The sequence below is a fragment of the Camelus bactrianus genome, chromosome 6, assembly GCF_048773025.1.
Source record: "Camelus bactrianus isolate YW-2024 breed Bactrian camel chromosome 6, ASM4877302v1, whole genome shotgun sequence".
Lineage (NCBI taxonomy): Eukaryota > Metazoa > Chordata > Mammalia > Artiodactyla > Camelidae > Camelus > Camelus bactrianus.
Genome location: NC_133544.1, coordinates 34,423,128 through 34,449,688, shown reverse-complemented (window position 1 = coordinate 34,449,688; position 26,561 = coordinate 34,423,128). Strand labels below are relative to the sequence as shown.

Below are 26,561 nucleotides of genomic sequence, written 5' to 3'. Positions count from 1 at the left end.
GAAGTATAGTCAATTTACAATGTTGTATTAATTTCTGGTGTATAGCATAGTGATTCATTTATACATACATTATATTCATATTTCTTTTCATATTATTTTTCATTATAGGCCATTACAAGGGAATGGATATAGTTCCCTGTGCTATGCAATGGGACCTTACTGTTTATCTATTTGATATACAGTAGTTAGTATCTACAAATCCTGAACTCCCAATTATCCCTTCCCACTCCCTTTCCCCCTAATTACCATAAATTTGTTTTCTATATTTGTAAGTTTCTGTTTTGTAAATAAGTTCATTTGTGTCTTTGTTTTTAGATGCCACATATAAGTAATATCATATGGTATTTATCTTTCTCTTTCTGACTTACTTCACTTAGTATGATGATCTCCAGGTCCATCCATGTTGCTTCAAGTGGCATTATTTTATTCATTTTTATGGCTGAGGAGTATTCCATTGTATAGGCATTTAGGTTGTTTCCATGTCTTGGCTAGTGTATATAGTGCTGCTGTGAACATTGGAGTGCATGTATCTTTTTGAATTAGAGTTTCCTCTGGATATATGCCCAGGAGTAGGATTGCTGGATTTCTTAACTGAGTGTTGTCTTGGCTCAGATGTCATTTCCTTAAAGGAATTGTCCCTCAACCCAGAACTAGCTCTGACCTCTCTGTTATGTGTACCTACAGTTGAACTCTATGATTGGGACTCTTTAAGGCATACTGGGTAGCACTTAACCAGAGTCATTTGAAGCCCCCCCCCCTTTTTTTTTTAATGAGGAAGAAGTAGAGAAAGATGGAATTTCATCTTCTAGAATTCTAAAATATTAGCTGTCAAAATAGAATTCTAATTTATTATACACTTGGCATGGATTAGGAATTTTCTTGTCACTACTGATCATCATCATCATCATATTGCATAGTTGAGTTTGCAAAACTGTATCCAGGAAAACGACTTTCCTTCATTTGCTAATGTTGATAGATGTTTATGTCTGAAAGTTCATCCCGAGTGATTATTTTTTAAGCTTTAGGCAGCTGTATTTTTAAAAGACTTGCTTTGATAATACTGGTTAACCATTTCCAGCTGAACCTATCTGACTAATATCTCTCTAACACCTTGCATGCTTGAAGTTGAATACTAGGGGCTGAGGATAGGGGCAAGGGGAGTTACATCCAGACAGAAGAAATCACACGTGCAAAGAGCTGGAGGTCTGTCCTTTAGGAACTAGCCCAGCAGGGTGTACCTAGCAATAGTCCTCTTCCTTTCCCCTGTACACAGTTCTGGGGATGCCACCAAGCCAGGACTTGTAGAGTATCTGCCACTCAAAATAATAAGTGTAAAGATTCCAAATAACTTTGATCAGTTGTTAGAACTGAAAGTTGGTTCACTTGGTAATGTTTTTTCCTTTGTGTTTTCTTGCCAGTCCCTCCTGAAGCCATCAGCTTCTTGTCTGCAGTCGGGGTCCTTATTGTCCTTCTGGTTGTCCTCTTCCTCTTCATCAATAAGAAGCTGTGTTTGGAAACCCCAGGAGGCCTTTCATGCCTGGAGCAACGAGGGAAAAGAAAGCACTCTAAAGACAAGACCCGGATTCCTGAAGGGCTGGGTAAGCAATGCACTACACAGTCTCCCGAGCTTGGCATCTTGCTGTTGTCCTGGTCAGGAAGGGGGTGTCACCGTTTCCAGGTTGGGCCCCATTAAGAAATCACACCTGAGCTGCTTAGCAGCCACTGTGGTGGATGTAATGAATGGACATAACTGAAGAATGCATTAGCTTTAGGAAAGTCATGCTTTCTTTAGGGTCCGAAGAGCAGATGGGAAAAGGCTGACCACTGCTTCCTGTCTTCTTAGCTTCTTAGCTTCTTAGATGTCTGTGTCGAGTTTCTTTCTGACTAATGCTTAAAGAAAAAAACGGATTTTGATTGACAAGAGCCTTGATGTGTTTAGTCTCACATATTGAAACAGAGTTGGCATTTCCCTTCAGTTAGCTGTTTCTGAGATTTTTCAGGGCTCGGGGCCACTCCCCACCTCATATGGCAACAGTCACTTTTCCAAAGGGAGGTTTTTACTCTTTAAGTTCACTGACTCTCGTACATCGTTTACTAACTTCCTTCAATTTGATGGGGGAAAATAACACATTGAAAGAAAAATTGGCTTCTTGCTCTTAAAGGACGTATTCTATTTTCAATTGCGGAAGTATAGAACTTTGTGGTACAGGATGTTATCACAGGGTGATGATTACCATCACATGGAAGATGGACATTTAAAGGCAGTGCTCTTTTCTCACAGGTAACAACTTTGCTTTTTTAAAATCAGTCTGATTCTCACCCTCTTCTCCCATGTCCCATGTGGGGCATGACAGAACTGGTGGAGGGACAGTCTTACATTACTTTTTGAGCTGAGGCAAGACCTTGAGAAGAACACCCCTGAGCCATTCCACCTCCTGGGCATAGTCTAGGTGAGCCAGCCAGAACCACAAGGAATATTTGGTTTATTCGTATGGCACCATATGTAGCCATGATTTAACTTTTTTGCTTTGATATAAGAAAAGGTATATTTTGGAAATACATGTGTATTAATTATCTATTGCTTTTACAAATTACCCCAAAACTTAAGTGCTTAAAAATGACAAATATTTATCTCACAGTTTCCAAATTCATGAATATGGGATTAGCTTAGTTGGGTGGTTATAGCTCAGGGTTTTACATGAGGCTGCAATTCAGATGTCAGCTGTGGTCATCTGAAGGCTTGACTGGGGCTGACAGACTCACTTCCATGAGGGCAGAAAGTTTTAGTTCCTATGTGAACCCTCCACAGAGGTGCTTGAGTGTATTTATGGCTTGGCAGCTGGCTTCCCCCAGAGCAAGTGAGCCAAGAGAAGAGAGCGAGAGGAAGCCACAGTTGCTTTTATGACCTGGTCTGGGGAAGTCACACACTGTCACTTCTGCCACTTTCTGGTCATTTACTCAGTACAGCCTATGCTCAAGGAAAGGGGAATTAGGCTTCATTTTTTGAAGGGAACAGTATCAGAGTGTCAGAGTATGTGGATGTATAGGAAAGAATAATGGAAGGGATGTGTGTAAACTGCAGAGCTGGCGGTGGATCTGGCATTGCTTCTGTGGCAGGGGCCTTATTTTTTGAACTCCATTTGGGACATCTGGCTCATGTTCTGAAAACAGAGTGGAATATTTAAAATAGAATTTGTTATGTGAAATCTGGGACTTACAAATGGTTTAGCCACTCGTGTCTTAGCTGGGACATAGGTGAGCAGGGCGAATAGACTTATGCTTGGTCATGGGGTGATAAGGAGGTGGGGTTCATAGTGACTCTACTTTTATCCTTTCAGCAGCTGACTGTCACTAGTTGTGTGATGGAGGGAAATTACGGAGCCATTCTGAATGTGTTTCCTTATCTGTATATTGGGGTTATCAAAACATCCCTTGTAGGGTTGATCTAGATTAAATGACTAATTTTGTAAAGATGCCAGCATGGCACCTATGGTAAAAGTCCTCATAGAACTTCAGCCGTAGCTGTGTATTATTAACAAAATCCTAGTCACCATAATGGCTTCTAGGAATGACATCACACACGAACACATTGTATTCATTACTTAAATTGGGAGATTAAAGCTGGTGATTTCTCCTTTTTAAGCTATAATGGTTACAAAGAGCTAAGGTTAGAGCCATTTAAGATATTTTCTCTTGTCTTGTTTGACATGTTATCGGAGTAATTTGGAGACAATTATGAATTATACTTGCAAATAAATTGAGGTTTGAAGAGAATGTTGAAACAATAACAATAAAGCAGGAACCAGAAGCTGTTAGCTCCAGAAACGCTGAAATGCGTGTCTCCAACTCAGAGTGGGGTCACGAGAAGGGAGCTTTAAGAATAGTTTAATCAGGAGAATCTACAAATTACAATGTCGAAGAAGCCAACACCTTCATTTTGACATTTCTCCTTTCAAGGTTTAATTATCATTGATCGAGAGTCTTTGAAAATTGTGCTTCTATCCGAGATTTTATCTAACTTTTGATGTTTGCCTTAATTATCCTCCTCAGAGCACTGATTTCTCGGTGAAGATGGGATGTTCTTCACTTATTTTGACAAATGTAGAGAAGGCAGGCAGGCAGGCAGGCAGCCTGGTGTGGTGGAGAAAAGTGCAGTGCAGGCAGCCGGAGCTGGGTTTTGCCACTAATTGGCTCTGATATTTTGGGAAGCTCACCTCACCTCTCTGGGTCTCAAGTCCTCATTTGCGAATTGATGAGTCTGGATGGGATTTCTGCCAGTTGCTGTTGTGCCATCCTAGTTGGTCCTTAGGGTTACTATAGCAATTTCTTCTCCAGGTCTCAGTCTATGAATGGAAAAGTTCTCACAAAAATGATTTAAAAAGCACCTAGACCATCCTACTCTTAGATTGAACCCATTTTAAATCATCATTTTTATAGATCAAAAAACTGTCTGAACATCAGCGTCCCAATCATTATAATCTAATATATGTGAGGCTCTGAAGAACAGAATATTTCTTTTCATTTGGGTGGTAATATCAGAGAGGCAGGAGTGACAATTTATTTTTCTGAACCGGCTGTGCAGAATAACTTATCTCACAAAAATACCTTGCCTTTTAGGCTATATATTTTTTCAAAGTTCAAAAAATTTACATATATCATGTTATTTGGCTTTAAGTAAGGGGAGAAAGGAACAAAAACTATTTCTTCCCAATAATACAAACAATAGTAATAATTAGGTAATGATAATTGGTTGCTATCATTTATTGAGCATTTACTATTGCCATATACCTGCTAGGTGTGTTACATGGATTTATTTGATTTCTTTATGCAAATTTCTTGTGGTGTTTGTTGGTAGTGATTGCTTTGGGAGAAGGGTGCATATGGCTTGCGATAAGGAAGCCATTGTTCAGCTTTGAGATTAAAAAAATGAATAAAAATAGAAACCCCATGGTGAGATAATGGTTTTAAAAGAAGCTTAGCTTTAAAGAGAGAGAGAAGAATTCTATTTTTCTGCTTTTTTTCCCCTCAAAAATCTTGCTTTCTGTATCAAAGGCCACATTTAGAAGTAGGAGCACAGAGCTTCATTTTCAGAGACAGTGTAGAAAGGACAGAGGATATGACACAATGGTGGTCCCTCCCAGGCAGAGAGGGAAGAAGGAAGGCTTTCTACCACTGGAGAGGGCAGCCCATGGCCTGGAAGGATGACAGGGAAAGAGATCTTGAGGCCTGGAGAGTCGCCTGGACCCTGAGAAGGGGGCGGATGTGGGGCAGGGTCACAGTGGTTGTGATGCAGAGATCAGAGCCCAGCATGGCCTGAGGAGAAGGCAGAAAGCAGAGTACTGTATGCATCCCACTCGGAAGGGTGGCAGGAGACTGCCCCACACCTGTCGCGTGTGGGCCTAGCGTGGCAGCAGGGGTAGCGCGTACTGGTGGGAATCGGGGGAGAGAGAACTGGAAAAGACACCTCCTGCAGTTCCTCAGGCCAGCAGTTCATGTCACACAGGGGTTTAGAAGTTCCTGCACGGCCCCGTGGGGAGAAGAAGCAGAGGAGTAAGAGCCACTGTGCTCCTGCCAGGAGTTGTTGCACCTTGGGGTGGGGTGGGCCTGTATCGGAGGCTGGAGAGTAAACCACGTGAGGCCTGAGGGAACCAGGGCTGGCTCATGGGCATGCAGGCTGTGCAGCTGCACAAGCCCCATGCCTGGAAGGGATCCTGCTCTTAGTTCAGTGCTCTGCTGGTGCCTTCTTGAAATTCTGAATGATTTTCGAACCAAGGGCCCTCTATTTTCTTTTTGCCCTGGGTCTTCAAATTATGCACTTGTCTTGCCTGGAAGATCACCGGGAGGTACTGCAGGTGTGGACACTTCCTGGGGGATGCTGTGGGGGCAGAGTCTGATTCGTCTGGAGGTCAGGGGAGCCAGCAGGGAGGAAGAGCCATAGTGGTAAAGAAGCTCACATCTGTGCCCCATGCTCCCTGGTGAGCAGGAGAATGGGGTGGGCGTGGAAATCCTCCAGACTGAGGATTTGTCCCAAATGAAACTGACTGAATGACTTTGAAGGGGCAAGTTGAAGTTTAGTTTCTCAACACTGTGCATGGTGGTGGCAGGGTTGGGAGGTGATGGAGAGAGACAAGAGCATGGTGGCAGCTCTTGTATCTTTAGGAAAAGCTGGTGCTCAGCAAGTGCTCAGCAGTAAGGCCGTGCCAGGTGGAGCTCGGGAGTAAGGTGGTTAAAATGTGACAATTTCTTACTATCTGGTATGTTAAAAGGCCCAGCTGCTGGGTTCCTCCTCAGGACCACCCCCACCTCTTCACTTAGAACTGCATGGTGGCTTCTGGTCCAACAGGGGCTCCAGCCTGCCCCAGTTCCCTCTACTTGGGCTATGATGACTGCTGTGGTCAGGTATTTTTTATTTCAGTTCTGCTTTTAGATCAGAATATGTTCAAGGACAGCTTTCCCATTACACAATTCACTAAGGGGGTACCATTATCAGCTCCATTTTATAGATAAGGCAACTAAGGCTTCGAGAGATGAAATTTTTTCCAAGCTCTTAAGTGGCAGAGCTGGGACTCATTTCCCAAACAGCCTGATGTCAGAAGCCAGGTCTTCACTGCACTATTTTTCTGCATAACTAATTGTCCTAACTCAAGCCACTGTTTCATGCTTTTGAACTTCTGGGGAGGGAGGATGTAGGGGAGAAGGAGTGTTCGGAGGATGGTTTGGTTTCCTGCGGCTGCCATACAAATCACCACAAACTTGGTGTCTTAAAACAACATAAACTGATTTTCTGCACAGTTCCAGAGACCAGAAGTCTGAAATCAAGGTGTTGGCAGATCCCTCTCTCCCCCAGCTTCGTGTGGCTGCCGATCATCCTTGGCATCCTTTGGCTTGTGGCTGCATCACTCCAATCCCTGCCTCCATCCTCACATTGCTACGTTCTGTGTGTGTCTGTCGACTCCGTGCCCCTTGTCACTGGATTTAGGTCTCACCCTGATAATCCAGGAAGATCTTCTTATCTCAAGATCCTTAACTTCATCACGTCTGCAAATACCCTCCCAACATTCCCAGGTTCCAGGGATTAGGACATGGGCATATCTTTTGGGGGGCCACCATTCAGCCCATTATAGAGGGAGAGGAGGTGGAAACATCACTTGAGAGTTGTTATGAATTAAATATCTTTAGAAGGTTGAAATCTTCTACCCCCCCCCCACCATCCCCTCATTGTGCTTTTTTCGTTCTAAAATAGTGGGATGAATGGAGCCCCCCTTTACTTCTTGTGTCACCCTTCAGGAATGACTTTGAAGGGGCAAGTTGAAGTTTAGTTTCTTAACACCCATCTTGAAGGGTGGTACCTTCACTACATACTTCACTTCAAGTATGTACCCCACTTGTTAATAGTCTAAATTGAAAATTGTCTTCTCTTCTGATCTTAATTTGCATAGACATGCATTTCTCTAAGTATGTGTTATATCAGGTTGAACTCCACAAAGTTAACTGTCTTTGTAGGTGGGGTTGAGTTTTGTCGGTTCAAGATAATACATGAGATGAAAAACTGAGGAGCTGTGAGAGTTTGAACATCTGGACAAGCTTTGATATATTTCATTGTGGTGTCTAGTGACTTGTTTCGGTGACTTGATTAAGACACAAATAATGGCGAATACCCTTAATGAACCTGTCCAAGTATGACTGATTGAACCCTGTTTGATGGGTACAAATTCCAAAGAACCCAGCTGAGAAGTTACTGGTTTGAGAATATTCATTCGTTCATGCAGTATTATTTATTAGGAATTTATGTTACGCTGCACAGTGTGCTAAGTCCTGGAAATAAAGTGGTGAAAAAGAGAGATGTAGCTTCTACTCTGGTGGAAATTCCATTTTTTGGATAATGACAAAGAAACGAACAAAATGAAAAGTAAAGAGGCAAATAAAATAGTTATAGATTGTTATAAATGCTATAAGGGTAAAAATAAAGACTAATTGACAGGCTGGAGAGATTTACTTTAGTTGGTGTTGAACACATCTTGCGCATTGCTGGATAGAGAGAGAGAGAAAGATACACAAATGCAGTATACTTGTTCTGTTTTTCTGGAGAACTCTCACTAATACAACTCCCAATGGCTAGTACAGACTTTTAGTTGTCCTACCTGTCTATTTATGTGTGTGTGTGTATATACATATATATGTATATATTTATTTATATTTCTCTCTCTCATGTATGTATATGAGAGAGAGAAAAATGTAAGGAATTAGTTTAAGTCTTTTAGAAATTATCTTGTTATATTATGGAGACTGGCAAGTCCAAAATATGCAGGTCTGGCCTATAGGCTACATAACCAGGAGAAAGCTAATGCTGCAGTTGAAGTTTGAAGATCACTTGCTGGCAGAATTCCTTCTTGCTCAGGGGAGGTCAGTCTTTGTTAAGGTCTTCAACTGATTGGATTTGGCCCACCCACATTATGGAAGAAAATCTGCTTTACCCAAAGTCCCCTATTTTAAGTGTTAATCTCATCCACAAAAAACACCCTCACAGAAATATCCAGAGTAACATTTGAGCAAATACCTGGGCACTGGGGAGCAACCAAATTGATACATAAAATTAGCCATCACAGGAGCTTACTTAACATCTGTGTGTTCTTGTTTCCTTCAGTGTGTTATGGTAGGGAGGCTGGGGAGAGATCGTCATTATCAAAAAAAAAAACAAACCAAAAAACCCCCTATTTTTATTATGGAAATTTTCAAACATACAGGAAAGTAGAGAGAGAATGATATAATGAACCCCATGTGCCCATCACCCAGCTTCACCAATTATTAACAAAGACAATTTATTTCTCAATTATACTCTATTGTCTCCATCTCCTTGTTTTCCTTGCTTGAGGGAATAGATCTGTCCCTTTAAATTTTCCATCTTTACTATTTTGTCTTGTGACTTAGATGATGGGTCATTGTCTCCCACTTAAGATTGTGACCCATTACATGAACATGTTCCACAGCTTGCTGATTGCTGGGGATGGGGGACAATCTGATGTAAGGCTGAGAAGATCTGAAAGTCCTTTGACAGCTCTGAGCACATTTACAGTGGGAATATGAGCAGTTCTGTTTCCTGAGCTATTTACATAAGGGTGCATAGTGAATTACCTTAGAAACAGATTCTTCTGGTGGCATTTGAGCTTCTTCTGTGATGCTAGGATATTAATAAAAAACAAATCTGAAGCTCTCAGTGAGTACGAATTGCTGTGGAAATGCTTAACATTTAAGTCTGAGAACTCCCTAAATCCACATCACTATTTCAAAAACTGCAGAGAATTTCCTTCATGATTTTTCACCTTACCGGTGACTCTATAACATATGGGTGTATCTATATCTATATAACTATACCTGACATATATAGATATATGTCCCAAGTCAGCGTTTGGCAGAAACTCTGAGCCTTTTTGTTTCTGGACCAGCCATAGCATAGAATTTCATGACTGAGTTTTGGTAGACCTCAGTAGACCTTGGTGGTCCATGTAGAAGCACCCGCTGGATGTTGACTGCTTGGTGGATTGAAATCCTTTCTCCGCTCCTTCAGCCTGGGTCCCCACAATGATCTGAGGGGGCCTTCAACACACATCCTTTTGCTGGAGATAATGAAACTATTTCACCACCTTTATGGGCAGTTTTGAGGGATTTTGATGTATTGGAGATGAACATGTCACTTTCACTTATAGATGAGGAAATTGTATATTGGCATCATTAACAACATGTTCACTCTGTGATATCTTCCAGAAATACATTGTCTGGAGGATACCGTAGGTGGCGTGAGTTACAGTTCTCACAGGATGCTGGGTTTTTGTGCTTCTCTTGTCAGCAGTGCTCATTGTACTTTAAGAAGACACATGATTTAAATTAAAAAAAAAATCAGTTGATGAGTGCATAGCAGGGAAAAAGGATTATTGTTTGTGTAGAGTAGTTGGGAGCACAGGTCACTGTTTCTGCATTGAAGTGGGTGTCCGTGAGTATATGCTTAACTAGCTATTTGAGTAATTGGTTCTAAGCTAGTTATTGGAGTAACAGGTTTAAAAATGTCATCATTTTCCTTAATCTGCAAATTCAGGTAGAAAAAGGGCATGTCTATGGTTATACATTTCCATTAAAATATCTACATGTCTCTAAAACCTACTTAAAGGAGCCTATGCCTTATTCACAAACTCTCCCATAATCATTGCAAGCTTATATTATTCAGCCTTTATGACTGAGGTTTAATGACAAGGTGACAGGTACTATTTGAAACATGTGCATTTAGGAATCCCAAAAACATTTTGAATCTTATTTTCTTAGTTTCTCTACTCTAGATTTTCAAAACAGCTCTTACTACTTAGGAACAATTAACGTCAGTTTTATAGAATGAAATTGCTGTCTGCTTAAAAACTGCTTTTCTTTTTTGTTTTTCCCTAGTGAGCATTAACCATAGAGTGGTAATTTATAGTTGTCATTCCGCACAAGTGTGGGCCGCTTGATGAGAGAGAGGGTGATGGAGAAAACCTTACCTTTAGAGCTTTAACTCTTTGAATATTTCTTTTTAAGTTATCTTGAAGCAAAATAGAAATCATGGCATTTCTACGGCACATTGTAGAAAGTATGATGAAGCTGTCACTGTCTTACTTGGATACTTGAGCAGAATGCTTTTTGTTGCTGTTGTTGTTAAGTCGGTCTTTGATCTTCCTAAATTCCTCCCTCACTCTTCTGCCCCTAAAAAGTAATGCTTATTAAAGATGTACTGTGTAGCTCATCTTTCTTTGTTGAAACGGTGTCAGAGTCCTTTTCAATGTTTGTTTTTCCCATGGGTAGGCTTTGTAGTCAAAGACCTACCTGGGATTAGTTTTAAGAACATTTTAGGGTAAGAGTTCCATTGTGAATTTCCTCCCCCAAATCTGAAACTCACCCCAAACCTGTATTTTTTGTGAGACTCTGTTGAGAAATGGGACACCAGCGTGAAATGTCATTTTCCATATCAGTTAGAGGAATTTCCTTTCTTTCCATTTGCTGTTCTTTTGCAGGAATCATATTTATACTTTATGGTATGCTTTTTGGAATGAAATGTTGGTATTTTGCTACTGGAAAGCAGGATCCATTTATGGGTGATGGTAGTAAATCCTAGTGGAACTGAACTGTGCTAACAGAAGACTGCAAAGGTATTTGTTATTCCTCAGCAAGCAGGCTTTCACATCTTTTAGTGAGAAATTGGAAGGATTAAAAAAGAAAGAGAAGAAAAAAGGAAAAGACAGGCATTGTTGGCTTAAAATAGAAATATAACTAGCATTTTGGTTTGACTGAATAGATGCAGTCTGTATAACTATATATAATGCTATAAAATAGGTCGCATATGCACGGAGAGTTAATTAAAAATGTTTGAATCTACTATCATGCTTTGAAAACAGTGCTCCCAGTTCTTATCTGAAATTCCCTGCCACTGGAAAGGGAAATGTAAAAGGAATGTTTTCCAATGTTCTGTGCTTGGGGCCACTTTGCATTGGTAGACCTGAGAGTCATCATGTACCACTCACCTAACCTACTTGTTTGCAGCCACAAAGATCCCATTAAGGCTGTTGCTTTTGATGGGGATCCCAGGGGGATCTGATTATTAATGTTTGCCAGACACAGAAGTATTGACATTGTTGTGTTATTAGCGTTACTATTCTAAGAGCCCAGTCATCAAGGACCCCAGGAGACCTAATGAAGGAGATAAAATGTGTAGCAATCGTCATTTTAGTAATGAACAGTTTTACTACCTGCTTAGTTTGTAGCTTGTATAAACAAATGAAAGGAAAACAAGGAAAAATATTGAACATTCGTTAACATTGATTTAGGTTGAGAGTTTCAACTTCAGAGTACTGACGTGTTCATTCATAGACAGAAGGGGGCCAGTGGAAATAAGAATGTGAGGCCAGGTTCTAGGACCTGGCAGAAACGTGTGCAATGGATTAATAATTTGTGCCAGGATGGTTTTCTGGTTATAAATGAAAATCTCATTAGATGAAAAATTGCCGTTTCCCTCATCACCATTGTGGGAACCAGATTAAAACTTGTGTAAGTGTTGATTGCAGGGTGTCTTTCAGAGACAGACTAACCTCACTAATCTGTGCTGTTTATGGAAGTTGACAGTAGGGGAGAAGGGGCCCTTTTAAGATTCTGAGAAAGATAGGAACATCATATCCAGGGCAAAGCCAACATTTGCATCATCCAGTATTTTGCAGATAGTTATAACATTTGTAAAAACCATTCCTAGATCTGACAGGATTAAGCAAACCTAATTTGCAGAGGCCAGCAAAATTCAGTTAATTCAGTAAATATTTCTTGAATGCCTTCTATATGTTTGATATGGTTGCTTGAGTCTTGAATTTGTGATGTCTGTATCAAATGTATGTTTGAGGCGACAAGAATTTCATGTGTCTTGGATGCGAACAGTAGCACAAAGTCTAAAGGAGGGTAGCTAAGGGGAGGTCCCCAAGATCCTGATTCATAATGTTATCTGAAGGGAATAGTGACAACTTTCCAAGTGCACTTCTATCATTTTGCAGATGGGGAAATGGAAGTCTACGGAATTAAACATCTTTCTCAATATCATAGCTAGTTGCAGAAGTGGAACTGGCCGATGGTGCCTCGTATCTATTTGATTGTTATTTTCACTGTCTCTCACAATCTTTTTCTTTATTGTATGATTCCATTTATTTGGAATGCCCAGAAAAGGCAAATTATAAACACAGAAAGTAGATTAGTGGTTTCCTGGGGCTGGAGTTGGGAATGGAGACTAATTGTGTAAGGTCATAAGGGGTCTTATAGAGGTAATGAAAGTGTTCTCACACTGGGCTATAATGATGGTTGCATGACTTGATAATTTACTAAAAATACTGAACCTTTTATGATTAGAATGTATGGTATGCTTAGAAAAGGTGAATTTTATGACCTGTTAATCATACCTTAATAAAACTTTGCTGTTCAACAGGTGTCAATGGACATTATACATGAGCATTAATTACCTGGGACCTGATTAGAGAGGAAAAACCTTAGGGCCTTCTCCCAGCCTCTTAATGGGGGGAAAAAAAGCAGCATTGTAAGGTAAATTGTCCCCTGAAATATTCTGATGATGATGATGCTGATGACGATCTCGTTTAGCCAGTTCACTTTTATCATTTTACTTTAATAGAAAATATAGAAGTAAGCTTTACCCTAGCTTCCTGTCAAAGCTCTTATAAATGTCAAGTTATGATGTCTGAATTAATATAATTTAACTATATTCTCATTCCAGTGGAGAATACTGGATATTTTTTCTTGACATGTAAAAGATCACATATTGTTATGAACATAGGTACTTACACAGATTTTAATTTGGGAAAAGGTATTCATTCAGGTTTTAATTGAAAATTTAGTTCTTAAAATATTAAATCTTTAAAAATGGTCAATACAAAACACTGTGAAAATGTGCAAAATGCCTTAAAATGTTAAATGAGAGAAGTAGGATATAATATTGTATGTGTGTGTTCAGATATTCAAAACTGTTGATTGCCTATACTATGGTAGTCACTCAACTAGATGCCCACAACAGGCCAAAGACAAAAATTAACACCTGGTCTCATGGAGCTTCTAGTTTATTGAGGAAGACAGATGTTAAAAGAAATAATTACGGAAGTCATCAGTATGCTGCCATTACAGTAAGTGTTAAGAAGAAGAAGGAAGAGGTACTAGAAGAGAATATTTCAGGGGGACATAATTGAGTCTGGATTATAGGGGTTAGTTGTCAGGTAAAGCATGCTGAAAAAGCCAAGTGTAAGCTGAGTCCTGAAAGGAGGTGAATGGGCTTTGGGGGACAGGAGAAGGAATCCTGGAGGGAGGATAACTTTCTCAGCCAGTGGGAGGAGCCTGGTGAAGTAAGATGCTGAGAGGAGGAGGTGAGATGCTCAAAAACAGAGATCATATAAAGTGGTTAAAGACAAGAAGGAGTCAAACCATGCATGGCCTTCTAAGTCCTGTGGAGGATTTTGGGGGGTAGGAGAGCAAACAAGGGGTCACTTAAGAGGCTGTTGAAGTGGTTCAGATGGGAAATAATGGCGACTTGGATTTGGGTATCACCTGTGCAGGTGGGAGAAGGCAGGTAGATTCAAGAGATGGGAGAATGGGTAGGCCTTGCAGATGAATTCTAGAAGAAAGATAAGGAATAAGGAAAACTATTAGGTTCCTATGGAGTATGATTACCATTCTGTGCAAATTACAAGGAAAAAAGATAGAAGAAATATGCAAAAATCATCAGAGTTGGGTTAAGGTGGAGGGATTATACATTATTTTTCTGTCTTTTTTATAACAAATTTTCATAAAGTTGATATTCTATAATTAATGAAAAAACTTTAACACTAAATGATTGCTGACATTTAGAGAATTGTTTAATCTATCTCCAGAGGGCTGCAGTTACCTTAGTTCCGTGATTTTCCCTTATCTTTGAGTCTACTGCATTTTCAAATGATATTTCTTTCTCTTCTCTTGGGACAAAATCAATAATCTGGTACACCTCCTAGCCTGAGAGTAATTCCTATTAATTGTGCCTGCGTTTTGCCATTCTCAGTTTCATTCCATCACCTTCTAATTACATTCCTTTGTACTGTGGATGTTATTTGAGATTTCAGAATCTCCTTTATTGGGGCCAGTTGATAGGTGCCAGTGGCCTTGGAACACAGGTGCACTCTTGTTGGGAGTTGATTGTGATCCCTTTATAGCTAGGATTATGCAGATTCTTCATTTTGATTGGGTCTTTAAAAAGGTAAATATTAATTAGATATATTCACTGTTAAATTCCCTATAAAAACTTTACTATGTGTGAGGCTGATAATGGGTTTCTGTGCAAGAGCAGCGACAGTCTCTTAAGAAAGCTGTATCATTAAAACCATGTTAAATTGTCCCTCTGGAAATGCTGAAGACCTTATGTGTTTATATAATAACTGAGTATTTGTGGAGCATATTTAAGTCTCTGCTTTGAATATAATAGATGCTGCAAAATGCTCAATGGGCTTATTAAATTTGGAGAGTACTTAAAAGATGCTGTTGTTACAGTGGCAAAAAAACCCCTCAAGCAATTAAAAATTCTCAAGCTGACCCAAGTCTTTTTCATATCATCATGCTCACATACAAAGAGTTCTGTGCATGGAGTTTGAAAAATATATTTTAAAATAAGACTTCCTTGACTTAGGTAGTAGTTTAGTTTTTGGGTTTTTTTTGTTTGTTTGTTTGTTTGTTTTTTTTTTTTTACTTTACCACACTTGTTTTGGAAAAATTGAGAAGTTTTTAAGAGACAGCTGAGGTGGAGTGGAAACAGGATAAGAACAGTCTTTGGAGTCAGACAAACCTGAATTTGAACCCTACACTGGCCACTTATTAGGAAAATACTTTTACGTTTTTGATTTCTAGTGTCTTCACTGTCTTACTGGCGTTTTGTGAAGATGTGAAATAGCGGATAAAGCAAGAATTTGGAATTCAGCAATAGAGAATTGGAATACCAGTTCCACTCTTTATCATAGGTATGAATCTTGGGGCAAGTCACTTACTCTTTCTGAGCCTCAGTTTTTTCAGGTGCAAAATAGGAAGGCTAAAATTTTTCACCGAGAGTTTTTATTCATGTATGTTGTCAAAAAGTATTGCTTACTGTCAACTGTTTGGCAAATATTAGTTATAATGATAGGGTCATTTTTCTGAGGTCTTCTTCCCACATTGAGGAAAAGATTACAAGAGCTTAATACATTTTTACCTTTAAAACTATCAGAAATTTTGGCTTAGTACTGAATAATTGATACTAAGTGCCTGTTAAGTACTAGCCTCTGTTCTAGATGCTTTGGAAACACTGTGTAATCTAATTTCCATAGTGAACTGCAAGACAGAGGGGGTGCTCCCCATAGGACAGATTAAGACAGGGGCACCCAGGTAACAAGATTTGCCCCGTGCTCTGCCATGACTGAGAGAAGATCCAGCAAAGCCTTGTTTTTGTGTGACTGTGAAGCCATTGCTAGTTTTTTTTTTTATTTTTTTCTCATTTTCCTGACTCATTTTTCTCAATGTCTACTGATGAAAGTATAGTTTGATTATAGGGCAGTTTCACCCTTTGCTTTATATTAATTGCTCCCCGCCAAAGGGTCTATTGGATTGCCCATGCCTCAGCAATGATAATATGGCTGTATTGTATCCATATTGTTGACATCTAGAGTTCTCAATAGTCCATTTTCACATTTGTTAAGATTCCAGCAATTAGAACACATTTTGGACAAATGGTGCAAAAGATATTTCATCTCAGTGGCACATTTTCCTACCCACACAACAAATTTGCTCTTAACAGAAAACACCTGTAGACTCTTTTGAATCATGTTCAGGATGGATTGCAGCCCATTTTGTAGTTCTTATTTTGACTCCATGCATTATTCATCTTTCTAAGCCTTCTTGTTCACGCTAGGTAATACAAAAATGCCTTTCTCCTCAAGGCATGGTAATTGTCCTAAAAATTATAGGCTTAATTAGCTTCATGACCACTCTGGGAAACCAGTAATAAATAACCCTGTAACAGATGGTTATCTAATCTAATAGATAACACAAGAAAGTTAACTGATGGCTGTGAGAAGGCACTTTAAATAAGCCCAGTATTCTTGCCTTTTACTTATGATTGCCCTACAGATCTTGGTAGAGAATAAGAAGAGTAGATTTTCCAAACTGATTTCTCCTTTAGAAAATGCTAAACATTAACACACTTCAGTAGATGAACTTGTATAAGATTTTGATTTGGGGTTTGGTTACCTGGGGACCACCTCATTGGAAACATTTTCTTTTCTCTCAGAATGTATCTATCTGACTCTCTCCCAAGAGCTGATCATCCTTTAACAACTACACGTGCTTACAGGAGTCCACTTGCGCTTTCAGCAAAATGACATAGACTTTGAAGGCATGGCCCCTAGAAACTGGTTTTCTTCTTAGGTCGTAACTCTCCTCCATCCAAGCATCTGTCATCAGATAGGAAATGAGGTCAGAAAGATTTACCTAACAGCCTTTAAAAGACTGTGAATATTATTATTCTGGGTACAGCACGCTTCTTTTCTGTTCCATTTGCACTTGATGAGGATGATCAAAACATGTGATAAAGCACATGGCTCAGGTAGTTGATAGTTTTTCCCTTATATAAACACATCTCTTTACTGTTTAGTCATTTCCTATCTTTAAAATGACCTTAATTAAACACTTTTATAATTAAAATGGAATTCTAATTAAAATGAAATTTAAAGAAATGTAGCCCTTAGGAATTTGTCAGTGGCTTTCCTTTCATCTTTACTTATCAATTGTTAGTAATTCTTTATTAGATCGCTAGTTTATTCTGAGTATTTCAGAAGGCCCTGGTCATGTCTGTGGTAGGAGCCTGTGTGTTAAACACACACACACACACACACACATACACATATACACACACACAGACATGTTTTTTGTTGTTTTGTTTTATACTTCTCATAGTAATGAAATCTCATGAACTATTTTAATTCAAATAATGGATCCTCTCAGCTACCCCAGACTTTATATGTATTCCTTCTAATCCAGGGACCTGGACTGTCTTCTCTTTTCTTTTCTCATATAGGTTTTTTTTTTTTCAATTAAAAAAATTATTATCACACCAGAATCAACTTTGTCTTCTAAGCAATGAGAAAGCCTCCAAAAACTAGGGTACCAGGTACCTATCTGATATTATCCTTGGCATGCTCCACCAATTAAGTTGAAATTTACCTAAGCAGCAAAGATATCTCCATGGTTACTCTGCCAGCTTATAGCCCTTTTGGCTTCAGACTGCTTTAATACGAAATGAAAGTTTCCTAGTACTGCTAACTAGGTAATTTTTTAGATTCTAGGTGTAGGTGCTCTTCTGTTTAAGTACTTTGGAATTTAACAGCTGACACCCTTTCATACATGGACTGGGATTTGATCTCTTTCCAGTCATTCTGAGATCATCTGACAGTGCTTACTGACGAAAGTAAAGAACCAGTCTTGAAAAGGCAACTTAGTGCTGAATATATTCAGCCTCAGTATTAAAATGCTTTTTGGCCCACACTGGTAAATTCTTGGGTTTCAAAGCAGAAAGGAACTGTTAGAGGTCTTCTAGTGAGTTAACTTTACAGATGAAGAAAAATGAAGGAATTAGGGCTACTTGGCTTTAAAATTTTTCATTAGTAACTTTCATTCATTCATACATTCATTCATTCACTCATTCAGCAAACTTCTGTGGTGTCCCTACCCTGTGTGGGTCCTGGAGCTGTAAAGCACAAACACAGTCCCAGCACATATGGTCTCATAGTCCATTGGAAGAGGAAGATTGACAAATAACTACCACAAGTCAAACCTTATATCATAAAGGCACACTCAAAGCACTCTGAGGTCACACCTTTGACTGCCGATGAGAAGTTAACATAGGGGTTTCATTTTAAAGAATAAGTGAGTATTTACCAGTCAAAGTAGGGAGAGAAGGCATCCTGGGCAGAGCAAACCGAAGTCAGGAAAAAGCCAGTCACTTTGGAAAATGATAAGTGTGTTAGTATGATGGGTACATGGAACTCTACAAGGAGGGGTGGTGGGCAGTGGCTGAGTCCCCACTGTGGGTTGGGATTAGTGGGGACAGCTCACACAGCTGGACATTCAGTTAGGACAGAAGGTAGGGCTCTGTGAGTTGTGAAAATACTGAAATAGTTCCAGGCTGGTTGATAAATATCCATTGACCTGAGACCCCCTCCACTATCTTGTTGCACCCACCCCCAACCTCCTCACAGCTAGTGATTCAGCAGGTAAAGAGCTGACACTCCGCAGGAGGCCTTTAGGGATCCCTCTAGCACTAAGAGCAGTTTCCCAGTGCTGATTTTAACATTTTTTGAGCATCTCTCCTCTTGTTTGCTATGGTAAAGAATGTAAACTTTCTCCTATAGGGTAGGACTTGAAAACCAAATGCCTCCAGGGGTCAGACAGGTTACAAAGAAATGAGCTAAGCAAGTGGGTAAAAACAGCAAGGATTGATGAGGACTGTAGTGCATTGGAGGCATTCAAATTAATTCTTTAGGAAACTCTGTGTCACGGAACATGAATTAACATTTGCCAGTGCTCAAATTTTACAGTAGAAGAAATAGGGAGCTCTCGTGGGGTTTTTTTTTGGCTGTTGTTTTGTTTTTAAACTGAGGGGCTGATGCAAGATTTATTTTTAAAAATATTGCCATGAGGGTTTGATGAACAGAGATTACAGAAGACATGGAGATACGAGACCAAGAACATGAATTGTTACTAGTTTCAAGATTGGATAAGAAAATGCTGGTGTAAATTCACAGATTTGGGGTTGTATATGAAAGCAAAGTTTTCTCTGCATAATAGAACAATAAAAAGGACTATTGAAATATGAAGGAGGAAATGTCATTTCTATCTTTACGAATTTCATATACCTAAAACATAGTGGTAGAAGCTAAACCCAGCAATTTTTCAGGGAACTTTCTAGATCTGTGATGCCTTGAAGCATATTAAATTAAGCAAAATACTTGTGGAGAAAAAGCAAACAAACAAACAAAAACTATGGGTAGTGAAATGGGGTGGAACAAATTCTGAAAGGACTTTTCAGTGTTACCAAGCAGGGGATTTGGGTGGTGACATTAAGATGTTTTCCACGGCTCTGAGTAGGTTTTATTCATCAGTTTAACATACTATGAATACATACTTTGAGTCCATACTATATACTAGACACTGTTCTATGCACAATTGCAAATAGGATTTGTTAATTCATCTACTGAGGATTTTCTGTCTTCTTAGCATGATTGTAGGCGCTGGGAATAAACTAGAGAACAAAACAGACAATCCCTGCTTTCGATAGAACTTGTGTTCTATGGGAGGAGACAGGCAATAAACCTGATACAAGGTCAGGTATGGTCAACAAACCTAGAGGATGGATAGAAGCTGGGGAAGACTAGAGACTGAAACCAGGTATGTAATAGCTGAAGAAATCAGAGTGTAGGGAAAGGTGGTCACTATACAAAATGTAATGGAAGAGTCTTCACAGACCCCAAACTAGCAGAACTTGGGATGGATGGAATGGAAAGGAGGATTGAAGAGAGAAATTCTCAACCACTAGAATGTTGTTAGTCTAGAGGATTGAACACTTGTTGTAGCAAAAGTGATGTGCTGGGTTTTGATGCACCGAAGTTGAGATTTTAGTGAGACACCCAAGTGTAGCTATTTTCTTAGATGAGCATTTCTCAAATGTTGGTGAATGTCACAATCACCCTGGGAACCTGACAAAAATTCGAAGGTCCAGATCCTATTCCTTCAACCAGCCTGTGTTTTTTGTTTTGTTTTGTTTTTTTAATTTTTAAATTGAAGTATAATTGATTTACAATGCTGTGTTAGTTCCTGGTGTACAGCATAGTGATTCAGCTATACATATATATACAGATACATACATATATATATTCCTTTTCCTATTATTTTTCATTATAGGCTATTACAAGATACTGAATATAGTTCCCTGTGCTGTATAGTAGGACCTTGTTGTTTATCTCCTCTGTGTTCTTTATTAGTTCACTAGGTGATTCTGACACAGCAAAGTTTGAGAACAACTGGCTTAGATAATCAGAGATGCAAGCCTGGAAAGAGGGATTGAACTAAGGGCTGGAGATGTATATTTGGGAATTTTTTAAAAAAGTATTGAGACTTATGGATGGGGTCAACTCTCCCAACTGATGAGTGTAAAGGAGGAAAAGGAGAAACTATAGGATAATGAATGATTGCATATATGTAGTTGATGAGAAGACATGGAAGAGTCTTAAAGACAGACACATGAATTATTCAGCATAAGGAAAGTGTAGGGAGCTTAGCTTCCCTTTAACTGGAATGTGGGCTCCATGGGAACAGAGACCTCAGGGTTACCTTATACCTGGCATTGTGCCCAGCACTTAATAGGCTCTTAATCAATATTTGTTTATTGAATGAATCAATGCATCTATGAATGGCTGTCATGAAATCTAAAGAGAAATGTTTAAGAGGATGTAGGCAATCATGTCAAATGGAGGAGTCTGAGGTCAGAAGGGCTGAAATTTACAGAATTGCTGATAGCCTTGGTCAGAAGGAAGCTATTACTATAAAAGATGGGGTAATTAAGTGCAAGCAGTGAATTTAGGCTCTGCTGTCATTTATAACATTGATCCAGGGCTTTAGATGAGCAGTGTAAAGGCAATAAGATGTGTATGTACATACATAATACACACACATATGCTTCTGTGTACATGGGTATGTGTATGTGTTTGTATGCGTGTATATCTGTGAAAGTATAGATATTTATCCTGAGTCTTCATTGTGTCCTGCTGCTCTGTTGAGTTCTTGTAGCTGCGTCCTTCCAGCGGTAAATCTTGTGGGAAGAAGTATTTCTCAGCAGTCTCGCAGGTTGTGAAGGGCTATCTTTGGGAGATTGGAACACAGACAAAAGCAACTTCCAATGCTTGGAACATGTGTCTGATACGCTGCATAATCTACTTGCCACTTTCAGTCTTTGAGAGGTTGATTGTTCCCCAAGAATAGGTTTAATTTCTAGAAGATGCATACAAAGTCCTGCTTTAAGATTTGTTCAAAGATTTTTAATTCCAGGCACACCTTTCCTTTGAAAGGATAAATCTTTGTGTCACAAAGCAGAGATGCTTATTAGCCTGCTCTCTAGGATCTGCAGATTCATAGATGAAGCATCCAACCTTTCGTGTATTTTGAAATGTCATGTCTAACTGCCTCTTAATGAAGATTCATTTATCCTTTTCCCACTGTTAAGGATGGTCTAAGGTGATAGACTTCTCTTGGTCCACATGAATAGAGCCTGTTACTGCTAATGGAAGTTTTGCTTGTGTCTTCAGAGGTCAATAGTCATTGAAATAATCTACTTCTGGACTTTCACAGTCATTTTTATTTAGCTGCCATAAAGATTTCAATAATGATCCCTTTTTGTCCCCAAATACTGTGCAATACTGATTGTAAGAATTTGGTGATGGGCCAGAGGTTGTAACTTTAACAGGTGTAAGTATTTCTTTCCTCTATTTCAGCTGAGAAGTTTTGAGAGTGAACTATTCACAGCCATTAAGAGACCTCCAATTTAATGTCTCATCATGCTTATTCTGTAGTTCACATTAAGTCCAGAGTACTGGAGGACCGGAACAAGTGGACTTGTAGACACCAGATAGCCCGGCCATGCTGTTGGCCATGGCATCTCAGGATGTTCAGAACTTCTTCCAGCCTCTCTCTTCCTGGATATCTCGGGTTTATGAAGCTCTCCAGCAAGCAGGAGATACATTATCTGCTTCGCTGGTTAACTTCAGCAAAAAAGACTCTAAGTTGAGTGACAAGCTAGACCAGGACTTACATGATACTCAGATTCAGGAAACTTACTTTGAAGATGAAGAACAAAGCAATGATTGGAGCCAAGAGGACACAAACTCCTTGTTTCTTGAAGTGGACCATTTCTCCTGTTGTAATAGTGATTTGCAGGACTCTGCCCAAAGTTCAAGCCCCAAACTTAGCCAACATGCAAAGGACTCATGTTTGTTAAGGTCCCAGTGGCCCAATCAGACCCTTGATGACCAAAAGCCACTACATGTGCTTTCTTCTGTTGCTGAGGAAGAATGTCACCTTGAAAAGCAAAGGAGTGGCCTTCAACATGGCTTTGACAGCCAGCTCTCTGGTGTTTTAGAAAATATTAATGGAAAAAAGCAAGGTAAGCTAGCCAGTAATCATTTACTCTGGGTTTGTCCAAAGGACCTTTCTACTCATTTTATTTTGACTTGTTTTAGTGATCATTTGAATTTTTATTTTTCTCTTATACCTTTTCACAGACTGGCTTCTTAATGAGAGATATAATCCTTAGGAATATTTTTAACATGTAAAACTTTGGAAGATCCGTATTGGTGGGTTCCATATTCCAAAACAGTAGTTCTGAGCAAGTGAAATGGTGAAAATGAGTCTGTGGGTTCTGTTTGAGAAGCCCCTTGTGCATATGTCATGCTGTTTAAAATATCTTTTAAAATGTTCTCTCTTTTTTTTAAAACTAGGTTAGGAATCTCTAGATGTTACTATATTATTCAGTGTGAAATCCTGTGCAAAAAAGCCATACTTGTTGCAAAATTTTTAGTTGATAACACTCCAAGAACACTTCTCACAGTGTTTTACTGAGACATGAAGTGAGATGACAGTAGATAGGAAATCTTTGGAATAAGAATAGCTTGATTTTCTTTTAGCTTTGAATAGAAAGGACACATTTAAAACAAACTGCCTGTAGAGCTTTATCCTGTCAGAGCTGAGCATTTAATAGGATTTCAATAAATGCATAATGAATATGGTGAAAATGTGATTAACTCTATAAAAGTAGCTATAGTAAGTTCTGGCATAAATTTTTCATGCTTTTATTGCTTTAAGCCTGAAGTAAGGATATTCCATCTTATTGAGGGGCAGAGAGGTACAAGATATGCAGAGAGAAGTATTGGGTCTGTATATATGATGTGTGATTGTAGTGCTTACGTAGCTTACACAGATGATCGGACCTTCGATGTAATATAAAGGTAGAGTCATTAATTCAGCTGTGGTTGGAGGGAGCAGACTTTTTGGGAATACTTCATAGTCACTTCATACATTTTAAGTGATTTCTGCTTAGCTTTATCTTTTTAGAGGAATGTTTTATACAGATACATGAAGTCTTGATAAGTGAAGAAACATAATTTCATGTTCTTTTTATAATGCTGTCTTGATACTCAAATTAAAGTAATATTAAATGCTAGAATGAACTGGTGAGAACAAATGAACATTCCTTCTGAATCCGATAAACTATAAATAAATGCAATTTGAAGTCTTTAAAAATTATCTGCAGAAATAAGTCTAGAAATGGCTGGGCTACCAATAGAATTTCTTAGCTTTGACTTGAAATTTCTATTCCTATTTAGAAAATTCTTGCTAATTCTTGAACTATGTTTAAAATTATTAACAGGAATTTGACTCAATAGGTGCTTACCATTGGCTTTTGTTAATTTTTGTAACTGTTGTAATAATCTAACATTAATTAAATAATTGTGTTCATTTATCCATTTAGGAAATGTTTATTCACTATATTGTAGCCTTCTGGAAGTCAGGAGCAATGTCACAGGTTCATTTCCGTATCCTCAATGTCAGGTGCAGTGTTAGGTATATAATAGTACATCAAATAATAACTACTGATGAAATAGCAACAAGGAAAGCTAGCAAATTTAAGAGGTAAATACTGTTATTCTCACTTCACAGTTGAGAAAACTGGTGCTTAGAATTCGAGAATATACCAAGATCCACATTTAGAAAGAGGCAGAGCTCTCGTAGTCTGATTCTAGAGTTTACAGATATAACTCTCTCCCCTCCCCTCCCCTCCAACCTTGTTTAAAGGTATAATTTACATGTAGGGAAATTCATCCTTCTGAGTGTACAGTTTTGTGAGTGTTGATAAACACACATGGTCTTCTAACCACCACCACCGTTGATAAGTATAATATTTCCATCACCTCAACAAATTCCCCCAAGGCCCTTTGTAGTCAGTCCTTTTCCCTGCCTCCAGCTCCTGGGAATTGCTGATAAATTTTCTTTCTCTATTGTTTGCCTTTTCCAGTATATCATATAAATGGAATCATGCAGTCTGTAGCCTTTTGATTTTGGCTTTTTTCATAATGCACTTACCATAATGCATTTGAGATTTCTCCATGTTGTTGTGTGTTCCAGTAGTTTGCTTTTGTATTGCTGAATAGTATTCCACTGCATAAAGACCCAGTTTGTTGATCCATTCATCAGTTGAGGGAGACTTGGGTTGTTTCTAGTTTGTAGCCATATGAATAAAGCTGCTATAAACAGTTGCAAAACAGGTTTTTGGGTGAATATGTTTTCATTTCAACTGGGTGAATACCTACAAATGGGATTGCTGGGTCATATGGAAAGTGTATGTTTTACTTTATAAAAAAATTTGTTTTCCACAGTATGGAGATTCCTCAAAAGACTAGGAATAGACTTACCATATGGCCCAGGAATCCCACTCCTGGGCATATATCCAGAAAGAACCCTACTTCAAAAAGACACCTGCACCCCAATGTTCACAGCAGCACTGTTTACAATAGCCAAGACATGGAAACAGCCTAAATGTTCATCGACAAATGACTAGATACAGAAGATGTGGTATACTTATACAATGGAATACTATTCAGCCATAAAAAGCAACATAATGCCATTTGCAGCAACATTGATGTCCCTGGAGAATGTCATTCTAAGTGAAGTAAGCCAGAAAGAATGAAAAATGCCATATGAGATTGCTCAAATGAACATAAATACAAAACAGAAACAGACTCATAGACAGAATACAAACTTGTGGTTGCTGAGGTGGAGTGGGGTGGGAAGGGACAGACTGGGAGTTCAAAATTTGTGGATACTGACAGGCATATGTAGAATAGATAAACAAGATTATACTGTATAGCACAGGGAAATATATACAAGATCTTGTGGTAGCTCACAGTGAAAAAGAATGTGAAAATGAATATATATATATGTATGATATGTATAACTGATAAATTGTGCTCTACACTGGAAATTGACACAACATTGTAAACTGACTATAACTCAAAAAAAATTCTGTTTTCCAGAGTACAATTTTGCTTTTTCAAAAGTTATGTATGAGATTTCCAGTCACTCATATACTTACCAGCACTTAGTGGTATTATTATTATTAATTATTTTTTAGCCATTCTCATAGGTGTAATGATAACTCATGTTGGAAGGTAATTCTCCATTGTTCTCTTGCATGTCCTATGAGCAGAGCAGAGCCATAGACAGCCTTCTGTTTTGGGTTATCTTTTTAAGAGTATTTGTGTGGCAGCTTTAGAAGATAAAGATGGTGTCTCCTTCCAGATCACAGGGAAGATCTGTCAGCTGTCCAGTCCAATGAAGTTAATGTCTCTCTTCAGGGCAAAACTTAGGCAGATTTGCTTGCAAACCCACTGCATGCACAGAATATATCTGGGCCTGCCTCTGCATTGCTCTTGGGGTACTTGGAGGTGCTGTGAGTAATAAACCGTCCTTTGTCTCTGACCCAGAAGTCTTGACTCTTTGCCAACGTCCATAAAACTGTAGCAGGCAAACTTGTTAACATGTAAGTAGGGTAAAATCATAGAGCCTTCATAGGTTTTAACATCTCATTTAGCTTTAATTTGCATTTCCCTAATAACTAGTGGCACAGAGCACTAATAACTACTACTAATAATTAATAGTTATTAGTAACTACTATCACTACTAGTAGTATTACTAATATTAATATCAATATCAATAATAACATCGATAATAATTTAATACTATTAATATAAATTATTAACTACTACTATTAGTAACTACTACTACTATTAATAACTACTAATAACAGCTACAACTACATGAATTGCCTAATTGGTGGCACTTCATGTAGTTGTGATCTGTATGACTTCTGTGGTAAAGTCTTCAAATCTTTGGCCCACTTTAATTGC

At 38.8% G+C, this 26,561-nt stretch overlaps 1 protein-coding gene across 1 annotated transcript in view; it reads left to right on the top strand.

Moving 5' to 3' along the window:
• The window catches only part of SYT16 (synaptotagmin 16), a 235,865-nt gene that overhangs the window by 116,665 nt on the left and 92,639 nt on the right, over positions 1 to 26,561 (top strand). Inside the window, exons 3-4 of the mRNA XM_010962240.3 lie at positions 1,419 to 1,598; positions 22,095 to 22,762. Coding sequence (XP_010960542.2) covers positions 22,240 to 22,762 — 523 coding nt within the window. The 5' untranslated portion in view covers positions 1,419 to 1,598; positions 22,095 to 22,239. The remainder of the gene's footprint in view (positions 1 to 1,418; positions 1,599 to 22,094; positions 22,763 to 26,561) is intronic.